We start from the raw sequence: 25511 nt of genomic DNA on the forward strand, positions 1-25511 counted from the left end.
GGTTTATCGATTCACTTCAGTTTGGTTTTTTTTAAAATATTAGTTGAATCGATGCGGCATTATACTGACCGGCGGTAGCGTGATAAATTCATCAGGATTAGACCCTGCCGGTCTCTGCAAAGAATATGATTTTTGTTTAAAACTTAGTAAAATGGGGACAAAAGTAACTTAGGAATGACGATGTGAAAATGAATTTGTTTCCAAATTCGCGCGGTAATAGCGGCGTCTGCGATCATGTTTAAACGCGTTACAGCATATTGCACATCATATCCAGAAACTTACTCAGGAAATCTTAGATAATGTTATAATATTTAATCACCCCATAAGCGTGATAGCGCTGTTGCCAGGCTAACATCAGAGATGGTCGAGTACATATTCTATTGTTAAGCTTTTTTAAGTGTAATGCAATAAATAGTCCACTAGTTAAAATTATTAAAAGGGATAACCCATGATTTAGGTGGGACCATTTACTTGCCCAAACACATCCACGGTGATGTCATCATCATTATCATGTCGATCAAACAATGAGCCTATCTTTAAACGGTTCATCCCCATTTCGCCTACACCCATTTTGCCTACAAAATTTACCCATTTCGCCTACTCACCATTTGCCTATTACCCATTTCGCCTATTACCCATTTCGCCTATTACCCATTTCGCCTACTCACCATTTCGCCTACTCACCATTTCGCCTACACCCATTTCGCCTATTCACCATTTCGCCTATTTCCCATTTTGCCTACAAAAAACCGGCAACGAGACATCATGGGTTACGTCGATGCTGTTAGGCATATCATATGAACAAGACATTGGGTGAGGTCACAATCCGTGTTAGAATCACACTAACACCTGATTTTAACACCTAACACCAGAGATAACACCAGTTGTGACCTGCTTTGTGTGATCTCTGGATCACACTTGATCTGGGTGTGATCTTTGGGATTAGGTGTCAGGTGTTGGTGTTAGGTGTTAAAATTGGCAAAGGTGTTACACCTCAAACCCAGCTTGGTGTTTAGGATCAGAAAATCTCTATTCATTTTCCTTTTGAGTTACACTAACCCCTAGGGATCGAGCAAGATTGGAGGTCACAACACTTTACACCAACTGTCTTGTCTTCTGTTAATTCTGCAAAATGTTTCATTTCCCTGCATTTCAAGCAGAATTTCAGCAAAATCTCCCTGTGCAGAGAGGACCAAAGTTAAGAAGAATGCCTGCAGAAACTGAAGAACCCATAGAACAGCATGTTAGGCTCGCTGAGCAACAGATTCAGCTCCTTGCTACCGAGTTTCATGCATGGAGGCAGGGTGAGGGCAGACCAAGGGCATGTCCTGTATCTTCTTTAAAGAGAATTGAGACATTCCTACACATGATGGCATCTGGAGGCTTTTATCGGCAAATAGGATTTTCTGTAGGACTTGCCAAGAGCACCGTCATTGCCTACACGCATGAAGTGGCTAGGTTCCTATACTCTTCATCTCCAAACCACATATCTTTGCCCCAGGATCAGGAATTTGATGACTTGGCCCAGCAACTTAGGACTGTGGATGGTCGTGTTCTTCGCGTCATCATGTTTCTCGATGGTGAAATCGTTAAAATCCAGCGTCCGGATAGAGCTGGAGATGCGTACTTTTGTGGGAGGCATGGTAAATCATGTGACTCTTTGAATGTCCAGCTCGTTGTGGACAAACATGGATGTGTTAGACATGTGGTGAGTGGAATACCAGGGTCTACTCATGACAAGACTGCAATCGAATGGTCTCGGCAATTCATGGCATACCTGGACACCTTGCCAGAAGACGTTGCAATTCTAGGAGATCCAGCATATCGAAACGTTCATCCCAGGGTTGTTTGTACTTTTGTGGGGAATAATCTGCCACAGGAACAATTGCAGTTCAACTTGCAGTGCACCAGACTGAGGCAGATAGTAGAAAGGTCCATAGGGGCAACTGAATTGAAATGGCGAATCAGTCAACTTAAAGAAAACAGGTTTCCAGCAAAGTATGGACCGCTTTTTCCGTCTCAGTGCATGATTGGTATTTGCGTTCTGCACAATCGCTTCACCAATTTCCTTTAAGAGTCCTTGGCCGAAAGGACTTAAGCTGTTTTAATGAACAAACTGGACTCGTAGTTTAAACAAAATGTGCAAAAAATATATTTAAAGCCAAAATTTTACATCGTTTGATGTTTGTCACTTATTGCACCTTTGGTGTTGAGAATTAAAACTGATTAAAATTATCCTGTAGTTCCAATGATCTTAAAAATAACATCAGTAAGCAAAACCTGCTTGAAAAATTGCTTGTCGTTTGACAACTTTCAAAAAAATTACTTGTCAATTTGTGAAACACTTAACACTGCCCAGAAACTTGTGTGTGGCAATTTTTTAAAGTTGATTTTTTTAAAATAAATGAACAGAAAACTGACCTGAAACAATTGGACTCTTATTGAACCCACAGCCTAACCATGGAGGTATAAAATAAGTTCTTATTTATACCTCCATGGCCTAACCTAGTTGATGACAATGGTAACAGGGTGCTATGCTAACTACTGAGGTTCAGATTGATCATTGCTAGCCTCAGAAATCCTGAGCTTATTGACAGTGAAGAATGCAATTCGCATCATAGTCAGTTCTTCAGCAATTGTGTGTAGAACTGCATTCTGGTCTCTCAGCAAATTGAGATACTCTTTTTGACTGTCATTTTGAGCCATCTCACTGAGCTTGTCATCATTTTTCTTTGTTTTCTTGGCTGTGGGCAATTCTGGATTCTCAGTGGGTGGAACTGAATTAGAGAATGATGGAAATTCATCAACATCCATGAAAAGACTAGAAACGCTTGGGGTTGGTGAAACACTCCTGGTACTGCTATTAGCTACTGGTGAGATACTCCTGGCACTAGTGCTGCTACTAGGGAAACTTGGGGCATGGAGGGATGCAAGTGATCCTGAAGATGGGGTCTTTGACTTTGTGCTCTTCTTAGAGCCAGATCCAACCTGAGTAGCATCTCCAGGAAATGTTGATATCTCACCAGGTGTTACAACCATAAGAGGCCTAACACTCCCACCAACTGGGTTATATAACTGATAATATTCTTCATATTTGGCAAAGAGTTCAACTGAATTTCGCAGCTTTCTTTCTGGGTTAAAATCATCAGTCCCTTCCCCTGAAGTTGCCTGTTTCTTAATCACATCCCTATAATCCCTGCCAAGGTTCTTCATCAAATTCTCTATGGAAGATGCTTCATGTTCAACTTCAGCTCCTATCAGTGCATAGAACTCTGCCGCTTTTCCCTGTTTTTTCAATCTGAGATAAGTGTTTCTTTTGTCAATAATGTGCTGAAGTACTTCTATTATTTTGTTCGCTGTCCAGGTGATTCTTCTCGCTGCCATTTTTCTGAAAGTGGAGATAATGGATTAAATAATTTGACAGCTGAATTTGAATGCAAGTGGCACTGGGGGAAACGCCCTACCCCAATAATCATAGCCAAGACAAAAAAATGGGGCTGAAAATTGAGCAGAACATGGGACCTGGACCTAATGCTGAACAAAGAAAACCTATGTATGTAGATGCATAACTCAGTGACAGGCTTTACCAGCAAGGCCTGAGTCTAAGGGCTCTTGGCTCGGCTCTGATTTTTCCCTAAAGTCAGACCCCAGCGCCGGCATCTATTATCACTTATGCAGAACCCATAGTAAAAAACTCTGTTGCTGTTTTGAAGGGCTGTTTTACCAAGCTTGTAAATCCTCAGTTGAAAGCAATGCCAGGGAAGGAAAGCAAGGACAGCTAACATGGGTTCCTTGAATCTTCGTAATGTTTCCTGGAATCCTACTCTATGTCTGGTCACTATGTGCCATCCAGGCTGAGTGAAATCTACCATTAGGCCCTGATTTCATTTAATTAGATTCATCAAAAGTGTTCAGTTTCGCAGGCTCTGAATAGGTCTTATGTGCTCTAGTACATGGTGTACACATAGCCCTGTGTAGAGAGAATTCCCTGTCATGATGAGTTGATTTTGGCCCATTTTTGAATTAATTCCAGCTTAAAAGATGACAGTTACTAATAAGTACCAACCTTTCTCTTTGATCCGTGTCTTGGGAGCCCCTTTCAGGCATGCACAGTGGGGTAAAATGTGGAATCGGCTCCAAAAGGCTGTTGAAGTGGGAAACAAAATGTCTGCCACTACTATACACCAAACACCTGACACCTAACACCAACATGGAACACTTCAGTCCTTGGTGTGAACTAACACTCGGTGTTAAGGGGTACAGATTAGGTGTGATACAAACACTAACACCCAACACCAGGTGTAAAACTGGTTGTGACCTCACCCATTGTGTCATGGACCTGTGTGTGTTTGAGCATTGAACCAGTGTTTCATGAAGTGAAAAGTGTCTGTACACTTGTACATGTATCTAATTTTTTCATTATTATCACATGTGCGATCTAATAAATCTTATAAATTGTAGTTTTATAAATGAAACCGCCAACGAAAGAGCATGGGATATGTCGAAGGTGTTAGGCATTTATGAACAAGATATTGTGTCCGGGATGGACCTGTGTGTAGACTGTTTGAGCATTGGACCAAATAATAAACTTGAGATAGATCATACTTAATTTGTTTTCTTTCTTGATCACGACCCTGTAATGACCATTTGTAAAGCCAAGCTCCACAATGAAGATATCCTGTAGGGCAGCGCTTGGTTGCACCAAGATGTAAAAAATGAAGATATCCTGTAGGGCAGCGCTTGGTTGCACCAAGATGTAAAAAAACAGGCCAAGACTCTTGGGTGCTTCACTTGCAAATATTCATAACTGAAATGATGAAAAGCCCCCCCCCTCGCCTTTATAACCCCTTGAAAATGGAAGTACTAGTATGTCGGCAATTGACCCGAACACATCAATATCTACATGTTGAAGAGTGACCTTCCCTCCCCCCCCCCCGCACCCCCCAATTAAATGAAGTGAAGAGAGACAAGACCAAAATTGAATATTCATAGATGGAGGTTCCAGACCTATCAATTAGACGCGAGTGTGTTTTCAACGGTAGGTGATAAAGTATGGAATTAGTGAAACCTTGGAAACACTGATAAACCTTGGAAACACTCCTTAAAATGCTTAAAAACATGAAATAATGCCATTCGAACCTAACGTGGTTACAAATCAACATTTGGAGCTTATTCTTACATGATCAGATCGGAATTTTATGGTAATTTAGAAATTTGTCGCATATCCGATTCAATAGTCTATATTTTAGAACAACCCAGTTGTACCTCGCCTCCAGTGTACAGTACTGATCTCCCAAATATGGGAAGACACGCCCACCACACACCCATAATATGGACCAATAGCGCTCCGCTTATAAATACGCCACCACCACGCGGGGCCTATTTGAACTACGGATCGATCTGTTCATACAGGGTGATACAGAGAAAATTGACTACATCATGCAGTACCGATGCCCGTATATGAAATGCAAGTCCCTCCAGGAATCTAGGTCCTGTCCTTTTTGCTATAGCATGGAGGTCTTTATTATTACTCCATGGTTATAGTGAATAGAAGAACGGCGGAGTTCCTTTGTTCCTCTCGGGGCTTTGCGCCTTCGGTGCTCACATTTTGCGACTTTGTCGCCCATGGAAACGAGCGAACGACCCCCCCCCCCGCTGCGACATCAAGCTAATACGCCCCTGTGAATGTGTTATTCTTCCAGAATCCAATAAACGGTCTCGAACTTTGACGAAGACTTTTTCCACGTGGGGCAAATTCTAGCTCGTGCCCAAACCCGAGCGCCGTCTTTGGAATTACAAGGACGGCTCCTAGCCGATTTCTCATCCACGGAATGTATGGTGTGTACAACTGTAGACTCTTTTCTAGACTCTTTTCTGAACTGTCCCTTTTCAAGTGATGGGATAGGAACAAATTTGATACATCCACTAAAATAACCCTTGTGGTTATTTCGTGCCCAGGGCCCTCCTCTCTGTCCTTTGGTCGTGATCGTTTCCGTCCGATGTATACTGTACTGCCCATAGGGTCGGGGGGGGGGGGGGCTCGTTCTTGGGCCATTCTTGCTGAGAGACCTGCTGATAAAGGAGTATACAATAATTTTAATTTCAACAATTTTAGGCCTTTATTTCAACAATGTGAACACAAAAGATTAGTTGGTTACATCGAATAATTAGGCAAAATTAACTCAACCCAGATGTTTGGACAAGTCAGACCAGGCACAACAACTCATCTTTCAATCAATTAATCAAAGCCGGGTATTAAGATGAGTGTTGGGACTGCTCCCATCCTCGACGACTGAGGGTTTACATACTGAAAAATACTTGTAGTCAAACATGAATCCTTTAACCCAGATCAAATAAAATCACAACTCAGATGTTCAGAGGTTGGACCAGGGACAAGAACACATCTTTCAATCAATTAAATGGGCAACAAAGTCGGTCAGATCGTATGATCCACACGTATATGATGCAATTAAGATGGAGTGATGTTGACAGCATGATTACGATAGGATGTGAACGAAACACGTTGGAAATCAGGGCAAGTTAAAGCTCCAAACCTGGTAACTGGAAGCCAAGCCCATCTCGAAGCAGTTTCCAGTGGGCTGATTTTAATCTGCGTCTAACATCGTTATCTATCCGAATCATGGAATTTTTTATTCTTAGGACGTCAAGACAAACCTCAGCATCGGAGCCAGAGAAGTCCCAAATTTCTTCTTCCATGATACAACCTCTGAAAGAGAACATGTAGAATGTCAACTGTAGAAAATTGTGCTTTATCAAATATTATAAAGGGCCGTTTTTTTCAACTATTCAATGAGAATCAAGGGGACTGCATTGTTATGAGAGACAATAGCACAACCTGATCAGGGGTAGGCCTAATGCCCTTCAGAAAATGTTGGAGTCGCCACCTAGTGTCGCTCCATGCACAGTCTGCACTGCTAGTAGTGCTACATGCATGCAACGGGCAGCAAACCAGGAAGGACGGATGAGTGTCTTTGATGAAAAACTTTTGATTGAGGGCCTATAACACCCGGGCTATAACACTATCACTGTGTAAACTCTATTAAGCCTGTCTGAAATAGGCCTTTTGTACAGGCGCCCTTCAACCGGCTTAATAGCGTCTCCACAGTATGTTGATGTTGTTCACATGGCCATTTGTGACCATGAGTATGAGAAATGATGATGACCCCATACAAGAAAACACCATAATGGGGTATCGGCCTCCCGCTAGGCGGCGCTGGTCGTAACTAGGGTAAATGGTTTTTTTTCAAGTGATATAAGCGACTCGCTTCAATGTAAACAGCGATGAAGACGTAAAATTTTCCTGCGTTTCGCACCTTTTCGAATTGTCCAAGATGCCAACGCCGTGTTTGTGATGATATTATGACTATATGGCACTGTGAAAATCAATTTCAATGTCAAATCGGCAAGAAATCGTCTGGTCTTTTACACGTACTTCAAGCTCCATCGTCGCTGTACCCTAGTTACCACCAGCGCCGCGTAGTGTTCAATGAAGTTGTGCCGGTACCCCATTAAAACGTATTCTTTCAATCTCATGTGACGGGGGGGGGGAGGTGGCAGGTGCTATATTGACTCTAGGCCTAGGCCTACTATGATTTCGTAGCACGGCATCCAACATACATAGTAAACCACCAATTTCTTACAATACCATCCATGCAATGTAATTCAGGTTATCGCATCCGATCCGTGCGTACAGACAGCGTACAGACAGCGTACAGGTCATGAGGTGCATCATCAGCCATGCTGCCATGGCCATAGCCATGTCTTGCTTTTCGAACGAGTTGCTTGGGAAGTTGGGGGCCTGTCATGCATTATGCATGGATAAGGTTGACGACTATGTCTAGGCCTAATTGTCTATGATTGACTGATATTTTATAACAAACGATGAATAAAAGAAGCCTAGTCATGTATGTTTATTACCGAAGTTTGCGGATGAAAATTTCCTTCGCCGTGAGCGATTTCTTACATCTTCCAGTACGCATCGAGGGATGCAGAGATCTTTGTGACGTCACCAGTTCTAAGCGGTTTTTTTTATTCACGTGTGTGTTTGTCCTATGATCTCGTGCATCTAGTACCGAGCATAATACTTTATCGTCTATGGAATACAAAACAATCATAAAAACTAATTTTTGCTTCCATTGAAGAGAAATAAAATATCTTAACGACCACAGCGCATTGCCAATTGATGACGTCATCCTCCACATTAAAAATGTTGGCTTCTGAACTAACTGGCAAATTGCTATCAATAAAGTCAGCTGGGACGAGACTGTCAGTTGGGAGGGTATAAATCGTGGAAGGAACGCACCCGATTTCCCGCGCTATTTGCACAGTGATTCCATGGTTTACATTGAATATTACAAGGTTTATCAGTGTTTCCAAGGTTTCACTAATTCCATACTTTATCAACTAAGGTTTTCAACTGTCAAGTGCTTATTTGGAGAGGTTCAAGTTCAATGACATACAACAGAGGTAAAAGTAACATAATTTTGATTATAATGAAATATCTTCTCTGAAGACTTCAGGTGCAAAGGGGTAACTGTAGTCCCAGTTCAATTCTATCTCCTGCCTGTGTATAGTACATGTATTTGATTGACATCCCCATAATCTGACATTAGGCAAGGGCTACTATTAAACCAGGGCTACAAATACCACATCTCACCAAGATTAGACAGAAATAACTTAATTAGGCCTACTTATTCTGCAACACAAAGCATGATACTATTAAGTGGAATAAAACAGTAAGATCACTGTGTCATCACTGCTTGTCCTCACTGTTTCGACTGGCAGGCAGTACCACTGAAATGGAAAGGATGTCTGGAATTAGTGAATTCAAATGCTACAAAATATCTACTGACCACCCTTTTTACGTTGTCGAGTTTCTTGGGCTTTCTGGGCACCTCTTTTTTACGAGCCTTATGCACATCGAAAAGGTGTTGAAAACAGAACTGAACCCTTTCTTCAGAAATACACAATTGCCTTGAAAGTTGTGCTAGTTCAAGAGCTGACAAAGGTTCTATTTGTGAATTAGGGTCAGTTTTCCTTTTCTGATTAGCAGTTTGCTTTCTAATGTTGAATATTTCTCCAATGACAGATGGTGGAGGTGAGCATCAGGATCTATCCTGATACCTTGTGAATACTGTTTCAACAGGTCACAGTAGGTCATGAAATGACAAGTACATTTTTCACACTCGAGACAGACATCTGGATCCCTGGAGGTATCAACTGAAGGCCATGGGAAAAACGGTAGTGCAGGTCCTCCTTCAAACCACTTAAAATCAGACTGTGAACATCCAACATGAGCAACACAGAATGGATGTTGGCACTCCGCCGAGAAACAACACATCAGTCCAAACACATACTTCACACTACGAAATTCATGAGCTCTCTGGACCTGAAGGACTTTATCAAAGTGTATCAACCATGACATTACTTCTTCATTTTGAGAGTACTTTTCTTTCAATTTCACCTGTTATTGCTCGCTAGCCTTTAAATATTCCAGTAGTATAGGGCGCCTCTCAGTGAAAACACCTGGAGCAGAAGCCCTAAACATCTTGATAGTGTTATCTTTATATTCTGTGTTGTCAACGCGGGAGATATACACATCAACTGCTGCATTCAAGTTGGCAGCCATTATCTCAGGACTGTGTTCTCCGGTCAATGGATCTTTATTCGGCCCAACCAAATTTGAGGGGATGAATAAATTCGCATGAGCTCTTGAGAGCTGCCCATTTAGGTGTTCCACCTCATTTAAATAGCTTCCCCCGCTAAATCTGGTAGACACAACTGTGGCAAGCTTCCCCAATTCCAAATGCCATTCTGTCCACAGGAACTTTTGCTCTATGTGGTCAGGGTTCTCATCCCCTCCACCATCAACCCTGATTGTGTCAATTAGTTTGGGAGAACCATTTGGGCAGTAAAAGTTATCATGAAACCTGGGGTCATTCATGATCATCCTCAAATCACCAGCGTGTTGTGATGGCGTTTTTGAAGTTAAACCATATGCCTTGACAACACCAGCATAGTTTTCTTCGTTAGTATCGGAACCCGTGAAGTGATAACTTGAGACCTGTATTTGAGCAGTGTTTTTTGTAGTAAAGTCCGTGCGCATCGCCAAGTCCTCAGACCCTCGGACCATTAAAGTTTTAAATCTATTTGCAGTAGCCAAAGTATTTAGCCGGAACCCTGCCGCATCATCTCGGTTAAGAGAAAATATGTTTGTGTTGTCGGTATGCTGCAAAACATCTAAAAAACGGTAGAGAGCATTTGACCAATGGTCATCCACATTTATTTTCACCTCAAATCCCTTGCGGGCCCTTTTAGAAACAATGTTGGCTGCCCCATGGTACCTTGCACTGGACCTGTATCGTTTGTTCCGTGGTACGCATAGTTGAATTAGAGTCCCATGGCTAATACTTTCTCCAATTTCCTTACAGAGCTCTCTTCGTAATTTTGACATTGTCCAATACCAGAAATCCCCGACCTCGAACTTGCGCATGCGCACTAATTACCATCTCGGCCGTTCAACGCAGTAGTGCGCTTAGCTTAGGGCAATCTCCAAAAGCAGAGTTAATCAGGCGGTGGGGAGCATTATGCACTTTGCCGATAGCCCATTGGTTTCCTCTAATGTCTAGCTAATACTGTGCGAAATTTCAGTGAATTTAGTCAAAAAAATCCTTTGTCCACCTTTGTACCGCCGCTTTGCATGCATTGATGAAGTTCAAACAGGAAATAAGCCTTTGAGGCGTTTTTACGGCTCAAAAACTGGCATTTCTAGCGATAATATTTTAGTTGCCGATAGATCCGCGAGAGGGCAATACCATCTAGAGTCATAATAACACTGCTTCTGGTGTTTTGGAACATTTTTTTCTTTGTCCACTTGCATGCCGAAGTTGGAGGTTTTAATGATGTGACAGCAAAAAATTGAATTGGTCATTGCGAGGGGGTCACTAGGGAGCTTGGGGGGTTGATCTATGCAATATACCTAGTTTTAAATCGTGCTTGTTTCATGCTAATGTGGAACACCATCATTCTGATACTACTGAGATTTAAATTTTTCACTCTAGATTTTAAATGAAGTTTGAAAATTCATTTTTCACTTGATGATCATGCTAATCATGACTGCATGAGTCCAGTTTCCCTGCACCCAAAGTTTATTACTGATGGTAGCTTTCCTATATCTAATTGTCTAATGTAAAAAAGTTGGGCATTTTGTGGGGGTGTACTGTGGTCTTGGCCTCTCCTACCTTGGGGGTGGGGGTGGGGTGGGGGTGGGGTGGGGTGGGGTGGGGTGGGGTGGAGGTTGGTCTTGTTGGCATCCAGGTTTGAAATTGATGTAGGCATTCCAGTAATTTGATTGCAAATTTGTTAGATCCTCTGGTGAACAGTCATATCAGGTGGGAGCATACAAACAAGGACATCAGGGACGCTGTCCTAAATAAAGAGGTGTCCTGATTATGATCACCTGTGTCCTCGAACACAAGACGTACGATCGTTTAGCCAAAACATTCTGCGAGCCGTACTTTTGAGGTACATTGTGTCTCCGCGGTATAATACGATATCAATTTAGACCAAGGGACCAAACAATGCTGTCCTCTCTCAAAGGTGTCCTCACACAGAAGGTAATTCTCTGAATACACCCCAAGCTACGCTTGTCTGTATAGCCATAAAGGACGTCTTACTTAGGAAGGACAATATTGTCCTTCAGGGAGGGGAAGGATGTCCCTACAGGAGGACAATGTCATTCTTCTGGTACGTGTTGAACACTTTCAAGTAAGGACAACCTAGGGACAAGACATCCTTTATGATCCTACGAGTGACGCGATATGAATTCATTCATAAAACTCTTGACTGGTGTTATTATGGACTACTCGTTTTTCTCTCTTGTAATTCGGCAATTTTATATCAGATAACAAAGCGTAATTCAAACGGATACCGTGTCTCGTTGAGGCTGCCATTGTGATTGATTGCTGCGAGCTGATTCGTCAATGGCGGCACGTGACTGATTACACTGGCGGCCTCTATCGGACGGCGTTGGTTGGGTTTTTCTGGTGTTGCATTTTTTGCCCAACCTTACGACGTTCCCAGGTTAAACTTGAGGAGGAGCGCCATTTGTCTGCACCAACACCAGAATCTTTCACAATTCGCTCCATCCTCTTACTAATATCTGGATGGCGTTTGAGGAGCGTACTAGTCGACCTATTCACGGTTCGCTTCATAAGCCTCTCCTGAGCAAGACGTTCACTAACTAGTCGATTATGCCGTCGTCTTAGTTGGGTGCGCTTTTTATTTACAAGGGTGATGAAAGCAGGATCTTTAATTGAACTGATGCCTGCCAGTATGTCTGGAATTTCTTCATCATCAGAAGAGGATGAAGAATCAATGAGAAGAGGCTCACTATCACTATCTGACATACCTGAATCTGAAGGCTGAAAAGCTTCAACTGGCTCTTTCTGAACTTCAACTTCAGACTGGAGGTTGGGAATCTCCTCACTCATGTCACTACAAAGACCAAGAGATTTTGTAAGAGCACAGTCTTGGATATACAACATCTCATCATAAGCAGCACGAATACTCTGCATTTTCTCCAAGTTTTCAAATACTTTTGATTTCAATGACCCACAATCTGTGCCGAATGCTTCCCTGGTTTGTTTGGCAGAAAGATTTGCTGTGGCTACAAAAGTTAGCAATTGACGATCTTTCTCACTGGATGCCAGTCTATGTAACAGATGTAATTGATCTTTTGGAATGAAACTCATTCCAAGAGCCGATTCTGACAGAAGACCCAACTTGCTTCCTAATTCAAAAAAATTATTATAATCAATTCCCAGCTTCTTCTGAATCACAAAAAGCTGAGTTTCACCCTGTCTAATAGTCGACTTCTCAGATCGCCCCATTTCTACCAGAACAGTAGGCATTTCCAATACACGGTTGTAAATTGTGGTGCGATGATACACAGTACCAGGAAAACAATGCTCATGGAGTTGCCTCAGCGATATAGGCTCATGTTGCAAAATACAATTGGACATGTCAATCCAACTCTGACAATTACACCTTTGGTGTGATGAGTGCAAGCTTTGGCACATGTAGAGTAGAGCGGGGCAAGACGCCCCCCTTAAGGGATAAAGTCACGTAGGATGCATAGTAATACTACCAGTAGCGAACTGCACCTCGTGATGACTGACACTTGGAAGTACCACCAATAGGTCATAATAATATTCAGCTCTCTCATTGGTTTAATGGTGCAGGGGATCTTTTATAACAAAGTTCAAAAGGGGCGTTTTACCCCATATATGGGGCAAGTTGCCCCGCTAGTTGGGGCAAGAGGCCCACTGGGGGGCGTCTTACCCCACACTGGAGGGGCGTCTTGCCCCACGGCTGGAAAAGGGTTTGTGACCGTTGACTCAATTAAGACACAACTCAATTAAGACACAACTGTTTTAAGCCCCGTCTAGACTAGCAAACATGATCAAACAATTGTTTGCTAAACTTCATGTTTGGCCTTGTTTGCCGTGGCATGTTTGCCCATGTTTGCTAGTGTGGACTAGCTGCAAAACATCAGAAAACTTGTTTGCAAATGTTAGGCTAGGCACCTTCTGAAAAAACATGTTTGCCAAACACGAAGTTTGCTCATGTTTTCAAACATTTGTTTAGTCATGTTTGCTAGTGTAGACGGGGCTTTAGTCATCATTAGGCTTGTCAACGGATAAACTACTAACTGGACTGACAACATAAGGCAAGGAATAACAAATGGAATGTTTAATTGACAACACGAACAAATACAAACATATTTATAAGCTGTGGTAGAAAAAAAAATATAAAATTTACCAACCTGATAAACTGCAGAACACATGTACATGTGTAACTAGAAAACCAACAAACTTTCAGCAGAACGGCCACTTGTAACAGAGCTGTAAATCCTCATGGAAGAATGATATGTGTGGGCAGGCCTAAGGATCTTTGAACATTTTAACAGTTGTGCCTGCTCACGAAGACAAGATGTAACCTGATCATCAGGCTACCTGGATGTCTAATCTGAATCATCGGACGCATCACACACATGGCAGAGATAGATAGGTCTTCCAGGGGTACAGTCTTCATGCGCCCACCGATGGCACTTGACACATCCTACCCACTCCTCCCCTGGTCTGCTCTCAGACCACAACTCACCACAAACTAGACACGCCCAGTCCTGGTTGATTGATGACACCACTACAATTTGTTCACCACTACAGCTTGGCTTTGGATTGCCCATGCTGTCAGCCTCTGAGGCAGTACGTTTTGGGTTTGTAGTTGTTTTTGCTCCAGGTTTCTCCAGTAATTTGCGCTTTGGTTTTTTACCTTTACCTTTTGTTTTGGCACTGTGGTGACTGTCTTTGGTTTCGACCTTTCGCTTTTTCCCTTTTCCAGCAGACAGTGTTACTCCCTTTCGTTTTCCCTTTCCTTTCTCTGCCTTCTGTTGCAACCTCTGCACAACCTCAGCCTTGTATGGAGATGAGGTAAGGATTTCTGCCTGTTGTTTCTTTGACGGTTTTCTTTTATTCTGTTTCCTACTGGCACTGGCATGAGGTGGAGACATGGAGTTGTGAACTTCTTCTATGTTTGGAACCTGTGGTAGATCTGTTAAACCTGAAAAAATTTGATTATTACATTTGAGCATATAGGCCTGATATGAATGTAGCTAATAGTTGGGACTAGCAAGATCCACAGTCGTATCATTGGTATAGACCTTTCCAATAAAGATGGCGGCCTACTTGTTTTCGTCTTTTGTGTGGATGGCCACTGAACAATTAACCACATGATGTCGGGATAACAGGCCACCATCTTTGTTGGGAAGGTCTAGTTCTATATACTTACTGCTGTTCGACCTATCCAGAAGGCCTGATGATTCAGTCCCACCACCGGTCATTGGTCCAGGTCTTCTAGTATTTTTCCCAGTCAATCCAGGAGCATTAGACTTATTGGCAGGAAGTCCAGCAGCAAGTTCAGTGGGATTAGCAGGGGGTGCGGCAGGAACAGGTTGAGCAGGAGGCTCAACAGGAAGAGGTCCATCAGTGGGATTCTCAGAAATTCCGGCAGTAGGTTCGACAGGATTTTGCTGAGGATCTACATGCTCCTGATGCTGGCTTCTATCATTAGGCACTGGCCCAGGTTCAGTGGCAGGAGTAGGCTCCGCATTCTCGACATCAAGTCCATTTGGAGGGGGTTCCATTTCAGGGAAATCAGAATCGAACTTGTTGTCATTAAATGGCCACAACCCAGATACCTCAAAGCCTTTCTGGGCAATCTCAATGCTAGCTGACCGAATATACGCATCCTTCAATATTCCCCCAATCTCATACTGGGTTACCCGACGTCCACGATTGTTCACCATCCATTTGTCTATCTCTTGCCGAAAATTTGTTTTCAAGGATTTGAAAAAAGTACGATCAAGAGGCTGCATCTTGTGGGTTGAGTGAGGCGGGAGAGAGATCATAATTATCCCATTGTCTCTGCAGAAGTCGATAGCTTCCAGAGTTTTGTGGCTTTCATGCCCATCGAGAACCAAGATATGCGGCGTTTCCTTTGAACATCTGGTGTATTTTGCAAAATGGCGAAGCCATATTACGAACAGTTTGGAATCCATATAGCCAGTACCTCGTTCGTTCACATGACCCACGGAGCCAGCTGGTGTGTTTTCCATCAAAAATTCGTTCATTCGCTTCCTCGGAAAAACAAAGCTGCATTCATAGAACAGAGAACGGTCACATTTTTCCCACGCTCCCCACTCGTCGCCTTCCTCACTTGCCGTGCGCCTTTTGTGCAGACAACTTTTCCAGGGTTTACTACATTGCTCACCCCAGTTTCATCGGCATTCCACAGCCTGTCCAGCATAGTGTCATCCAGCTTGAGGTCGTCAAGGATGGTCCTATATTTTACAAAAAACAGTCTGACCGATTCTCTGTTGAACCCCTCGATACGACACAAGCTTGTACCAATAGGAACACGAATAGAAAGCTGCTGGTTTCTCTGCATAAAGTTTGTCAGCCAGTCTGTCCCAGCCGTCATTTTTGTTTTGGAGAAGTTGTGCGTCAATCCCGATCTATCTGCCAGAACATATGCCAGTCGGCGAACCTCTAGCGGCGTCAGTGTGTACATTCTATCTTCCATTAGAAGAATGTACTTCCGCAGCTCTTCCTCAAACTCGGCAGGGAGAGCAGGTGTCTTCTGTCCAAGAACGATCTTCCCAGGTTTTCCAACTTTGCCATCTCTATGCCTTCGCAATGTTTTAGCTGGAATGTTAAGTTCTTTTGATACACTTCTAACGCTTCTTCCATCCCGAATTAGTCTGAGGGCAGTCTGCAGGGCCTCTTCTCCGTAACCACCTCTGGTTGTCTTTCGTTTGTAAGAACGCACCATTTTCTGAAAAGTAGACTTTAATGATAATATTGGAAAATCATGTTTACCTATTTCACAGATTTTTGGGCGCTGCCCTTCGTCAGGCACTGTATACCCGATGAAGGGCCCAGCGCCCGAAAATTTGTGAAATAAACATGATATTCTAATATTATCATTCGGATTCGGTATCATGTTGGTACCTTTCTTGCTGTTGTAAGAAAGGAGACGTCTGCTTGAGGACACAGCCCACTACAGGCACTATTTAAATTTGTAAATTTAAATCTGGTAGGCTACCACATCAGCATTCATCCATGCCCAGCGGAGGGAGATCTTGTAGGAAATAAGCAACCCTCTGTCAGTTGTGAGAATGTAGACCTCAACTTTTGTGTCATGGAACGGCGTCACGTCATTCTCACACCGCGACGGGCCTGCTCTTTGTCTGTGGAGTTACGCCATGACGTTGCTCATGGTGAAATGTGCCGTTTGGAAACCTGTTGATCAATTTCTTTCCATGAAATATAAAATGAGGTACACAGAAAAACTTCGTATATAAACAAATGGATGCTATACAGATCTATTAATACGAGTGCAACCATATGTTAACAAAGGGTGGGGCAAGACGCCCCCTCTCTGGGGAAGCCCCCCCGATGGGCCTCTTGCCCCGCCATGGAGGGGCGTCTTACCCCATAGGCATACGCCCAATTCTAACAGCCTCGCTTTCGTACCACGATGGCATGTGGCCTGGGAGCCCAGACAAGAATGATCTTCTTACTCATGTCCATCTTTGTCATTTATGTGATTAAATCTTACCTCGTGATTCTATGTGGTGGCTACGAAATACTCATCTACGTAAAATCACATCAAAATGACCGAAAATCAACTTCAGGTCGTAATTTCCAGAGCGAGCTGTCTGCTTCGACCGGGATGCTGATCTGACCTTGACATCAAGTTACAGAATTTGTGGATAGACGGCAGCACTTGTTGGGCGTTGAATATTGGAAATAGGAGGGGTGGGCGACTTGCCTCTGGGGGGCGTCTTGCCCCGCTCTACTCTTATGTCTTCATTTTAGCATATTGCTCTAAGGAAACTCCAGTAAATCTAGATGTTTTCACATGGGCACCAAGTTTAATACAGTTGGGCACTGAATTTAATTTCTCAGCGGTGTATTTTTTATCCAATTCAAGAATATTGCTACATGCATCACTACAATCATTTTGCACAAACCTTTGGCTTTGCTCTTGAATAGCATGATCGTGGTCAGACACACTAACAACTGTTTTTTGTGGTACAACAACATGTTCGGCATCTCCATCTGCTGAAGACCTTGGAAGGGATTCGTCAGAAGATAATATCGGTCTTTCCGGGATGGTGTCAATACTATCTTCTAAAGGAGACAGCGAAAAGTCATCTGAATCGGATATCATCACCGTGGTGTCACCTGACATGCCTGGCGTAAACTCAAAGGTGCCGTCAAAACTGCTGCTGCTAGCCGAGTTAGACCTGCTTAAAGTCTGCTTATGATGCTTGTACTGGTCATCCCGTTTAGCCTTCTTGTCTTTTTTTCATCAGGTCTCTTTCTTCAAGGTGCAAAGCATGGCGTTTACTCCGCATCAATTTTAATGATTCTCTCAGGGCATCCGCCTCCTCAATCAAATTCAGTTCGATTTTTGATTTTAACTTGTTTTTTGCCAGCAATTCATCCAATTCAAGCACCTCTCTTTCTTTCGGAATTTCTTTTAAACGGATTGTTCTCACTTCTCTACTAATCCTGCTGCTGGGAGGTGACGACTTCGGGGTACTACTTTTCCTTCGCTTAAAGGTGTACGCCTTTTTCACCTAAATGAAAACATGAATCAGTACTGTTAATTCATTAGAAAAATTTCCAAGATGGCAATCTTACAATACCAAGACATAAGGCAGCACCATCAAGCCCAATCGCAATGGGATGTTCCACAGTACATGTACAAAAAGAAAACTGAGAATAAACACAACCATACGGACGTACCCTCTTGGTATATTTAGCTCACCTCTTAGCAGAGGTGAGCTTATCCCATACCGTGGCGTCCGTCGTCCGTCGTCGTCGTCGTCGTCGTCGTCGTCGTCGTCGTCGTCGTCGTCGTCGTCGTCGTCGTCGTCCGTCGTCCGTTAGCAGGGCACGTTTCGTAACTGTTAGAGCAATTGAGTTGAAACTTGGTACACATGTACCCTTATGTAATGACACCTGGGAGACCAAGTTTCGGTCCGATTCGTTTCATGGTTTGGCCACCAGGGGGACAAACGTTAAAAGTGAAAATATGCAATATCTCCCTTAATAGTAGTCGGGAAATTTTGAAAAAAATATGGTAGGTACTTCTAGCAAAGGTGCATCATATATCCTCCGGGTTTTTGATTTGACCTCCTTTTCAAGGTCACAGAGGTCAAATGGTGTAAATTAGCCGTTAGGATGTAACGATGGCACGTTTCTAAACTGCAATGACTATTGATACCAAATTTGGTACACATTTACCCCTTAGTCAGGTGATCTCAGGGACCAAAGTTTGGTCCAATATGATTCACCACTTGACCACCAGGGGGCAAAATCCAAAAACCTTAAAAATGTGATTATTCCTTAACTTCTTGCCCGATTGCCACCAATTTGATATCATGGGTACATCTAACCACCATACAGTATATGTCACACAGGTTTTTAATTTGACCTTCTTGTCAAGGTCACAGAGGTCAAATGGCGTAAATTCGCCGTCAGGCCGTAACTATGGCACGTTTCTTAACTGCAATGACTATTGATCACAAATTAAGTACACATGTACCCCTTGGTCAGGTGATCTCAGGTACCGAAGTTTGGTGCGATCTGATTTGCCGTTTGGCCTCCAGGGAGGGGGCCAAATCCTAAATTCTTCAAAATGCCATTATTCCTAGTAATGACTTGCCCGATTGGCACCAATTTTATATCATAGGTACATCTAATTCTAACAACCATTCAATGTGTCACCCGGGTCTTCTTTGATTTGACCTACTTTTCAAGGTCACAGAGGTCGAATGTACTGTAAATTGGCCATTTTGGGGAAATTGTAATTGCTTGGACCTACATCAAACCTAACACTACATGACACAAGACCATGCTCTTTGTCCATCTTTCCTCCACATGAGGTGAGCACAATGGCCCTGGCCATTTCATGATTATTCACTGTAAATTGAAGAAAAAAATTGTGTAGTCTTATCATAGACTGGTATTGAGCCTCATAGGCCTGCTTGTTCATGACAGTGTCGCCCTGATGGGACACCATAACAGTCTCCTACTTCAAAAAATCTTGATGAACAGGTGAGAATTGATGAGGGGGCAAACCAGAAACAGAATAACTTTTTCCTTACTTACCTCTGCTCTGGCCTTTTTCAGAAGGGTGCCTCTCTTTTCAGTGAGTTCAGGGTCCTGAAGAGCCAACTCATAGCACATAGTGTTTACGCACGAGTTATACTCTCTGTTCTTGTCAGTTGCTGTGTTCAAAATAGATGTTTTCTGCTTAAACTGTTTCTTCAATTTCTCAGCTGCCGAGGAAGAAATGTTCATGAAGTCTGTAATATGTTTTCCTTCAGGCTTACGCTTGCGTTGAACATTAGCAAGAGGGTTTTCATCAATAATAGTCACTGAAAAAGAATGGAAATTTTTAGTAAAGAAGCAAGATACTAAACACATTTTGATAAATCAAGCCAAGCAGAACTCCATGGGCCTGACTAAACAATCTTTCCTGGCATTTTAAATCAAGAACAAGATGATTGAATAATGATTATGACATTGATTACCATGTATATTGTCATTTGTCAGAGATTTCGTAAATTATATAAACTTTGGTTAAAATTTTTTTTTTAAATTCTCTTTCATGAAGTTCTTCTGAAACAAATCGCAGGCAGGTCACTGGCTGCAAGCAGGCGATTAAATCTTCATCAATAATTGTCTTCTCATCGTCCGCCAGGACAAAATGTCCTGATGCGACACCAGCCTTTTCACAAGCTGAAAGAATATAAAAATCAATAAAAGAAAGTTCTGCCATATGCATTTTGAATTGACACAGCAAACCAGTTGAGCTGGTCAATTGCCTGTGATGTCAACTCCCGACTGTTTTAAACTTTATAAAATGGAAATTACTACTTAGTAATGCTGAGGCTATTTGGATGGACAGAATGCATCACCCGACATTCTACTCTGCATGCACAGACACAGAAGACAGGCCTTTTGAGTGAGAAAGTAAGGCCGAAATCTTTTTTTGGGGGGGGTGTATTCAGGCAGTAAACACCAACTTTCTTTGAGATATATGGTACTCTCGTATCTCTGGATTCAATTTTATACAGGGAAGTGAACTGTACCAAAGTGATGAAGTTGATTAGTCATGAAGTAACTAGCATTTAAGCCAGAGTACGACACGACTACACACCTACCTTTTTGCAGAATCTTATCATAATTAAACCAAGACAATCCATGGCGCTCTTCACCAATGTCTGCACGAAACAGCAGACTGAAAAAATAAGGGTACACTCAGGTTATTGTACATTGATGACCTGTCTCTGTGTCCGTGGCTTGTGCGTGCATAGATAGGCTTGCACCGTCTCTGCACCACAGTATCATCATGTCTACACAGACGGTTGACAGCTGTGGCAGGTTACTTATGACACATACTGTCGTTCAAGTTTTTTAGTATGCACACTGTAGGCCTACATTCGCTACGCATGATGTACTGGGCGTGTATACTAGTGTCTATACTAGTATAGTATGTAACATACACGACACGTGGCGCGGCATCCGGCCATTCCGCAGGACAATTGGATTGGGCTTTGTGAAACTGCGAAGTTCATCACTTGGACAGATAGAACTAAAAAATCAGTCGCTCTCCCGTGCAACAATAATGATAATAGTTACATACTTCTCTGTTTTTTAACTTCCTGTAGCTGCCGATCGCGATCCATTTCCATTTCTGACATGTCGATGTCTGTCATGCTGCACGCAGAATGAACTGAGTGGGCCAGTATTTTTCGGGCGCCGTTTCGGGCTCCCCGTTTCGTACTTCGCCAAAATATCGATACAAATTCCTACGATCGCCAGAAAATCGCCGGTCGTACTATTCCGGTAACCTCAAGGCATCAACGATTTATCATCATATCGTTTTTGACTGAGCGCCAGAAAATAGTCGGTATGAATTATTCTAATGCACCGGACATCGCCGTCAGTTCGGCGACGATGTTGTGTCGATGTCTGAACAAGGGGGGTACAGAGTTAGCATTGACTGCTGCATAAATCACCATCTGCACTAAGAATCTATCCTATCTATCTAAATCTCACTTACCAAAGACACTAAGGAATGATGCCTGGCAAATAGGAATCTTGGTTTTGTCTTCTTTCAGAACACTGTATTTCGTGGAAACCCCTCTCTTCTTTTGTCTGTTCTGATCCTGTACTCTAGGCCTCCGGCGCTTCACCCGACTAGTTTCCATGTGTGACATTAGAACTGCATCCTGCTTTACTTTATCATCGGTTGCATACAACTGTCCTTTAATGTAAGTCAAGTCCATTTCAGTCAGTGTACTCGCTTTACACAATGCATTGTTATGCCTACATGATATACGGGAAACAAAGTCATTGCCACTGTACTGATCTGATTTTGCCCTCGCACGGGCTGAAGCCTTGGGTTGGCGACGTTTACGCTTGCCTTGTGGCGAGCGCATTACTGCTTCATCCATTTCATCGAAGTTATTCATCTTAATTTTACGTAAATTCAGCAGAAATTGACAATTGACAGCAGAAATTGACTATTCTACAGCGAAAGCCTTGCGAGCATGGGCGCCGCCATTTTGTGCGTCATGTGACCTGCAGTTCATCAGTGATTGGCTTTCAGGGACTTACGTGTTTCTGCACTAATATGGTGGTGACGTTTACTGGGTTTTGCAAACAAATTGGGTTTAAGGTAGGCATTTACGATGGGACTTACGGGATTTTGCAACAATATGATTTGACTAACGTCATCTACATGCCAAAAGCTGTACATTGGTACAGCTATCTCATTTTTCATAGGAATGGCGTTTACGGGGTTTTGCGCCTGAACCCCTCATATTTTATTTAGTGTATTGAAAAGGTGAAGCATGACAGCATTACGACACTCTCTTCAAGATATTACGTCATTGGCCCGAAAATCTAATGTAGCAAAACCACCTCACCATATGTTGGGAAAGGGAGCAGAAAGCTTGTTGGTGCTCAAAGGGCCTTGGTGCACATTTTACCGCATTTCGATGCACCCGCTGCAAGGTTACACTTGCTGGTAGGCCTGCATGTCCTTGAGGAGGAATCGACATTGGTGAACTTCACTTTTGGAATAGAAAAACAACGTCCTGTATCAGGATGATTGATGTTCATGAACAAGTTGTGATACACAGAATTGAATAAGTGGTTGCTTTACAATAACATTTTGAGGTAATGCGTCACATTCCATAATTTGATGAATAAGGTTTTATCAGATTGTTGCAGTTGCAGTGATTAAAATTGCCTTTTTTTGCGGCATGGCATGTTAGTGTCACTTGTGGTGTGTAATTATTAAAAAGGATTTGTGTATATTATTTTTGTCATTTGTATAAAATTATAGTTATAAAATAACTGGTGTCCAACTTCAGTGAAGTGTAAATTTAAGGATTTAATAATAAATTATGTATGAGATATTGTGTCGTCATTTTCCTTATTTTTCTTGTCCTCCGAGATAATTCTGTTGCTTTCTGACAACTCCATGTAGATGTCAGATCCTAACAGAGCCGTTATCCATGTAGTCCAGGTATCCTCGACCCTATCCGCCACGCAGCGCAGGGTTGAGGAAGCCTTGTTGATTTACCCGAGACGAGCCATACTTTTACAGTGCATACAGTGGATGCACTGTCAATACCGAGCATTCTGGTCCTGATTATTCACTTGGCTCGAAGTTGAGCATCTTTGTGAAAAACACGTGACCAGACACGACCGAATTTGGTATGCTGCCTTGAAGAGCTGAAAAAACTGTCTGTCTCTGGCCAAATGTGTCCATGGCATTGCTGGTGTGCACGCTTTACAATCCATCCTGGGTATTGTCTACTTTGTCTAGGTTGTGACATTGCTATGGTTGTCCTCCAGCCAGTGTGACGTTATTGTGACTTTGTCCATATGTGTTGGCTGCATGCAAAAGCTGTCCACTGCAAAGGACCTGATTGTGACAAAGTGTCATTTGAGCACAATGCCTAAATCAGGATTGCTGTGCTCAAAAACTATCCTCAATGTGGTTGTGCCAGCGGGTTTTATCAATATTGGATGGTGAGTTCAGGAGCTGTCCTCAATGCAGTTGAACCACAGGGTTCATCAGTGTACAGGATGGTTGTGCACATGTACTGTCCTCAAGGGCTTCATCAGTATAGGATGGACTGTCTACAATGTGGTTGTGCAGCGGGGACTCTCCACAATATGGTTGAATCTCAGAGTCCATCAGTATAGGATGATTATGCGCAGGGACTGTCCACAATTTGGTTGTGTTGGAGGGTTTTGTCAGTATGTGATGGTTGTGCTCAAAAACTGTCCTCGATGTGGTTGTATAACAGGGTGTTACCACATCACAAGCACCACCACTTATTCCCATTGCTCTTCTGACACAAGGAAGTATTGGGGAAAATCAGGCATATGTCAGAAGAGCACAATGTATAGCACCAGCTGGCAACTATCTGGTACTAGGGAGGGGGGGGGAAATCACACCCCATCTTCAATCTGTCGCCGTAGCATGTCGCACGCTCAACTTGTTCATCCCTCTGTCTCCTCCATCCTCACGTGCGTCTAACAAGAAATGTTACCACATCACAAGCACCACCACCCCTACCGCTATCTTAAAAAATATGCACGAAGTTTTTTTCACAATATTACTTAAAGTAGCCGCCGCAAGCCATAGCGGACAAGACCAATGCAACTGAGCCTTATCGCCCAAAAACACACAGTTAATTTGATGTAGCTTTGTTTTCTCAACAGAATCTTTCCAGACCAAGAATTTGATAACTTCAGCCGGACCACATGTAGCAAGGGAAGGGTTACAAACTATCTTACGGAAGAAGCTCTCTATACTGCTTCTGAGGCTACACTGGCGCTTCTGTCTGTCCGATTTATTCCAGACATCCTCTAGATACGCTATTCTCGAGTTAATGAGACCCATATAAATCCGGGAGTCCCTTATATCGTTGTCACTCTGCAAAAGCAAAGGAAGGTTGCTACATCTTAGTTAAAACTGAAGCTGTGTACAAACAAGGGTTGCCGCAAACCATAAGAATCGAGAACAAACCTGTTCTTAGTTTGAAGCATCACTACACCGGTTTGACCCTTACGACCTAAGCAGAAGGACTGTTTAGAATACAACCTAACCAATTGTAGAATTCTTGGGTGAAAAACAGAAGGACAATGCTCTCGGTTTACATGCGTTTATTGGGAATATCTAAAATACGAACTCAAACATCTGAAACGATACAGAAACGGCACGTGGCCGGTTAAGTACAAACTAAACAACACTACATCTCTCCCTTGTTTTAGAAGAGTTCTAACTCTGATAAAGCCCTTGAATAAATCTATGAATTAATTATTAACTAATCTCTCAGCAGGGATCCACAATACAAAACACAATTATTAGAAATACCGATATGATATAATACGTTTAACACAAGCAATACAAAACATTGGAGTATTGAACCACTGTCCAAAAAGTCTGCTATAGACTTGAATCATCAACTACACAGTTCTATGGAGCCAGCATTTACAAGACTTAATTCTTTGAGTTTAAGTTGGGTACATCCACAAAAAAATCTGAATACTTGTCTGGCAACCTAGCCTGTCTCTGTGGACGCTTACGAACAGGAACTTGGGGACTAGGAGCAAGGGAAGAAGGAACATGAGGAGACACAAGAGGAGTATCTTGATCATCAACTGAGACTCTTTGACTAGGATCTGAAAACTGATTATCAACTGAGACTCTTTGACTAGGATCTGAAAACTCGACATACTGGTCTTCCTGTTCAAAAAGAGGTTCAACTTCAGATTTTATGCGCCTAAAATGACTGCTGTTACGCGCCTTAACTTCTTGTCCAC

General features: G+C 42.7%; 1 protein-coding gene across 1 annotated transcript; it reads left to right on the top strand.

Moving 5' to 3' along the window:
• Positions 1 to 1316: 1316 nt before the first annotated feature.
• On the top strand, positions 1317 to 2144 carry LOC135489659 (uncharacterized). The gene has a single exon (XM_064775110.1). The coding sequence runs from the start codon at positions 1367 to 1369 to the stop codon at positions 2072 to 2074; it is 708 nt and encodes a 235-aa protein (XP_064631180.1). The 5' UTR covers positions 1317 to 1366; the 3' UTR covers positions 2075 to 2144.
• Positions 2145 to 25511: the final 23367 nt, after the last annotated feature.

Source organism: Lineus longissimus, chromosome 6 (assembly GCF_910592395.1).
Source record: "Lineus longissimus chromosome 6, tnLinLong1.2, whole genome shotgun sequence".
Taxonomy (NCBI): Eukaryota; Metazoa; Nemertea; class Pilidiophora; order Heteronemertea; family Lineidae; genus Lineus; species Lineus longissimus.

Excerpts from the sequence above, each read along its gene's own strand:
- LOC135489659 (XM_064775110.1), top strand. The coding sequence starts at position 1,367 with ATGATGGCATCTGGAGGCTTTTATCGGCAAATAGGATTTTCTGTAGGA.